This window comes from Helianthus annuus, chromosome 16, assembly GCF_002127325.2.
Source record: "Helianthus annuus cultivar XRQ/B chromosome 16, HanXRQr2.0-SUNRISE, whole genome shotgun sequence".
NCBI classification, from domain to species: Eukaryota; Viridiplantae; Streptophyta; class Magnoliopsida; order Asterales; family Asteraceae; genus Helianthus; species Helianthus annuus.
In genome coordinates this window covers 162,655,431-162,660,061 of record NC_035448.2, presented here as the reverse complement: position 1 = coordinate 162,660,061, position 4,631 = coordinate 162,655,431, and the positions used below count along the sequence as shown (strand labels likewise).

Here is a 4,631-nt window from a genome sequence, read left to right as displayed (position 1 = left end):
CAAACCGGCCCTCGGCCGAATGTCGGAAACAACTTTCAGGTTGAAGGTATTCCAGAGGATGCCTCTGATGACAACGAGGTCCAATCCAATCGTATGAATGAACCTATCACTCCAGGGGTACAACCGGAGATCCCTGTTCACTCTATTCTGCCTCCAGGAGAAACCCCAATCTCCTGGTACGTCAGGTCCCAAGGGGAACTGAATGCAGTATACACACAACTGTGTGCACAGACTGCTCCTCAAACTCAGTCGAGGAGGCCAGGATCCCGTGCTCATGCGTCTCAACGTGAAGACACAGAGGTATACTCCAGATCTCGAGATATGAGTATACCCAATCAGGAAGTCATCAAAGAGAGTATTGAAATGAATCTCATTCTCACCGAAGACAATCAGTCCATACTAGACTGAGTTCTCAGCGAAACACCCACACTGATGAATCTGATCCAACCTATCATGTGAGTAGGAATACCGGTGTGTTTGATCGCTTACAGCCCAATTACAACAAATGCAAACCTCGTGCGGTTTACAACCCTGAGGCTGAGCATAATTACGATTTAATTTACCGCCCTGCGGAAGTAGCGGAAAATTCAAAATTCATCATGGAAATCGCTCTTGCGCCACTTGAGAAAGCGAAATTACCATCTAATGTGGGAAAGTTCAACGGGTTGACAGACCCAGATGATCATTTAAGAGTGTTTACAAGCGCAGGGTTGTTTGGGGGCTGGACCCTACCATTATGGTGTCACCTATTCGTACAGACCCTAACCGGCGCAGCCAGAATCTGGTTCGATAACTTACCAATTGGAAGAATCACATCGTGGAAAGATCTGCGCGAAACATTTCTGACACATTTTAGCCAACAACGTCGTTCTATTCGCGATACATCTGATGTAATGAACATTTGGCGTCGCGACGACGAAAGTTTAGAGGACTTCATCACCAGATACAACAAAGAGGTCTTGGAGATTGGCGATGTTCACGAGCAACTAATCCGCGCTCAATTCAAATACGCGGTTAGGTGCGATGACATGATTAAAGTTTTATCTGGAACAGAAGGCCTCCCCAAGAGCTGGGAGAAGGTGATGGCAGCGGCAAAAGTTTACGCTCAAACTGAAAAGAACCTCACCACCAACAGGCCACCGCCACCACATAATAGACCCGCGGACTTAAGCTCCACTGGCGGAAGAAAGTTCAAGAAATCATGGCGTGACTCTGGCTCGGGAAATCATTCGTCTGAAGATGCTCGAGCAACGATCAACAAACTTACCGCGCAGAGGGAGACTAAACAGGAAAATAGGGAGAGACAGTGGACTCCCTTAACTAAGACCCCGACAGAAGTTTTAAGTACTGAAGATTATCAGTTCAAACCTCCAATCCCCATGAAAAACAAGCATGGACAAGACCTTGCCCAATATTGTGAATATCACAAGGACAATGGCCATACCACTAGCAATTGCATTTCTTTACGCACAGAAATAGAAAAAGCCCTCAAAAGCGGCGAGCTCACACATTTGCTTCAAAACGTGCATAAGGAAATTAAGCAGATAACTCGGGCTGAGGAGGGCCCAAGCAAAAGGGCAAAAACTTAGAAGGCAATTCTATGACCTCCCCGCAGGTAAACACGGTTTATCAAGACAGAGTGGGAAAAATAGAGAGTAAGTTAAGTTTCGCCTATTTATAATTAACAAACTTTGTAATGGCCTATGTGCCCTATCCCTAAATAAAAAACAAAGTTTCTATTATTCTTGTGTTTCCTTTTTACAAAGTGCATGCAATTTCTTTTAGTAAGCGCAAAAACATTATGGTAAAAATAAAACCAAGTCTCATGAACAGTCAGTGATCACGTCACAAAAGACTACACGTTCACACATGAGCCTTATACCAACATCATTTGCCTTACCTAGTCAAAGTAATTGTGTTCATACAAAATTTTGTAAAATCATCAAACAAGCAAATAGAAACATCATACTATTCATGGCGTACAAATACACCTCAAACTATCTGTAACACCTCGAAAAATTTCGTCCAATAATGTCTTAACACGTGTCATAAGGTTCCGGTATGTGAAAACAAACTTTAGAGGGACTAAAAGTGACAAACAGTGAAAACTATGGAACTTAAGGGTCCAAAGTGTCAACAATGGATAAATAGACTCTATGATAACCCTACATAATGTTTATAACCTTAAACGGGTGGTTCATGGATCATACGACGCAGAAATTGCAAAAAAGTGAGGAATTGCAAACTATAGGGGCCAAAAGTGTCAACATGTTTAATTTATACCTCTGAGTGAACTTTTGGCAGACCCGAAGCTTTGAGAAGCTAAAATATACTCACTAGAATATGTGGTTAAAATTTCGTGAAGTTTCGTCAACGTATGAGAAAGTTATGGCCAAAACCGTACTTGAGGGGTTAAAAGCGTCAACGTCGAATTTCATGGCTTTTCGGTTGAGCGCAAAGTTATCCAAGGACATTACCATGTAGGTAAATGTCCCAAGGTTCTTAAAAACCAAGTTTGGGGGTTTACGGGTCAAGATAAGAGGCCGAAACATCGCATACAAGATCAGGGACCAAAGCTGTCAAGTTTGAAAGTTGATTGGCTGAACAGCAGGTCAGGCGACCCGCCTGGACAGACCCAAGCGGGCCGCGTGGGACTACCAGGTGCAGAAATTCGCGAAAATTGCAAATTTGGGTCCGAAATTGATGTGCATAACAGCTCATTCCACCTCTCTTTTGCTCCAATCAGCTCCCATGCATGCCTAGGACATCTGTGAACCTCTACAACATCTGAATTCCCCATTTAAGCAGATCATTCACCACTTTTGTTGAGCACTTGTGATAGTAACAAGAAAATTCAACTTGCAAAAATTCTCAGAGCATTCCAGGAGCATTTCTGGACATCAAGGCTGACTCCTAGTGTTAACTAAGCATCAATAGGACCTTTGTAAGCTTCTAATTCAGTCTCTAATTCGTTCTTGCTTTGATTATTGCTAAAAGTCAAACTGATTGTTCTTATACTTTGACTTTCTGATTAAACGAGTTTCACTCAGTCATTTCTCAAATTGAAACCACATATATGTTGGTGTTTATGTGGGAAACAAACCCTCAAAAGGGTATTCTCTGATTCCCACTATATGCATGCTAATTGTCGAGTCAAACTTGTTTCTAAAAAGTCAACAGAAATGGTTTTTGCAAAAATAAGCTTAAATGATAATGTAAAGGACATGCAGTCTGTTTGATCATCATAAACAACTTATAATACATGCAAGAATATGTTTTATCATAATAAACTCGACAAATCTTTAGTATAGATACGAATCGGAACCGAAAGCCTTGTAAAACGACTATTTCGTAGACTATCGATTCGGATTCGTACATGCATGTTTGAGATCTGTATTGGAGAGTATTTTTGACCATTTTTATTTTGGTAAAACTCTCTGGAATTTTGTTGCTTGAGTCTATGCTTAGCCGATTCATTTGCATGTTTCCGATTATGCTTAAAGTTGACTATTTTTGCCCTTTTTGATATAAAACGTGATTTTTGGAAAAGTGAAAGAGTAGAAATCTTTATTTCTAATATATAAACTTGCACCGAAAATTTCGGATCAGTTGGTGGTCCAGATTTTGAGTTATGGCCATTAGCGTAAAACTATGTTCTTAAGTTACATAAACGGCCCTTTTCGCGTATAACCCATTTCTGGCCACGTTTTGATACAAAACTTTTTACCCACTAATGTTATATAATATTTTGGGATTTTTGATGATTTTTATTTAATTTTTGGCTGGTCGCATCTTAGATCGCTTAGTTATTTCGGTTAATACCGGTTTTGACCATTTAAGCCATAGAATGAGTTTTATGCATTCTTTTGACCCGAAACCTTTTCCTACTGATTTTATATGTTAAATAAATTATTTTAAGTATTCTGGAAATATAAAAATCCCAGATTTATTTTGAAAACCCGGAAACGGCGTTAAATCGCATTTTAAGCATTTTTAGCGCATAGTAGGCGTTATACTCATTTTAAACATATAAGACTTATACCTACTGATGTAATTAGTATATTTTCATATAATAACAGTAAGTATAAGTATATGAACTCAGATTTCCAGTTTTGGCATTTTTAGCCCTTATGAAATTACTAAAATACCCCTACGGTGCATAGTTTGATTTTAAATGTTAAGTTTGGTATATGGGTCATACCCTACTGTTATAATATGTTAATGGAGTGTATTTACTGTATAAACCAGACCCGAAACTCAGATTTCTAATTTGACTCTTTTATAATCTTTTAAATGACCAAAATGCCTTTCTAAGGCATAAATTGAGTTTAAAACTATTCGGGGCATAATAGAACATAACTTACTGATATTATATCATATTTAAAGCATATTATCTCAGGAAACTTGCATGTGACTCTTTTGGTTACCCGTAACGCCCTTTTTGCGTTCGGTTCGGTTTACGTAACTAGTTTGCGTAAATTGACCGAAACAGGGCCAAACGTTATCATTTTTATCTCAAAATCCAGAATGTATTTAGTATACCCATAATATACAAGTATTCAAACTTGTCGGGTCTAAATCACATTCTATCCGGTCTTTCGCTTAATCGTGCGCTTATACCGTATCGTCCT

The 4,631-nt window shown here is 39.3% G+C and overlaps 1 protein-coding gene across 1 annotated transcript; it reads left to right on the top strand.

Moving 5' to 3' along the window:
- Positions 1 to 599: 599 nt before the first annotated feature.
- On the top strand, positions 600 to 1,589 carry LOC110867093. The gene has a single exon (XM_022116230.1). It carries the CDS (start codon positions 600 to 602, stop codon positions 1,587 to 1,589), a length of 990 nt encoding a protein of 329 aa, XP_021971922.1.
- Positions 1,590 to 4,631: the final 3,042 nt, after the last annotated feature.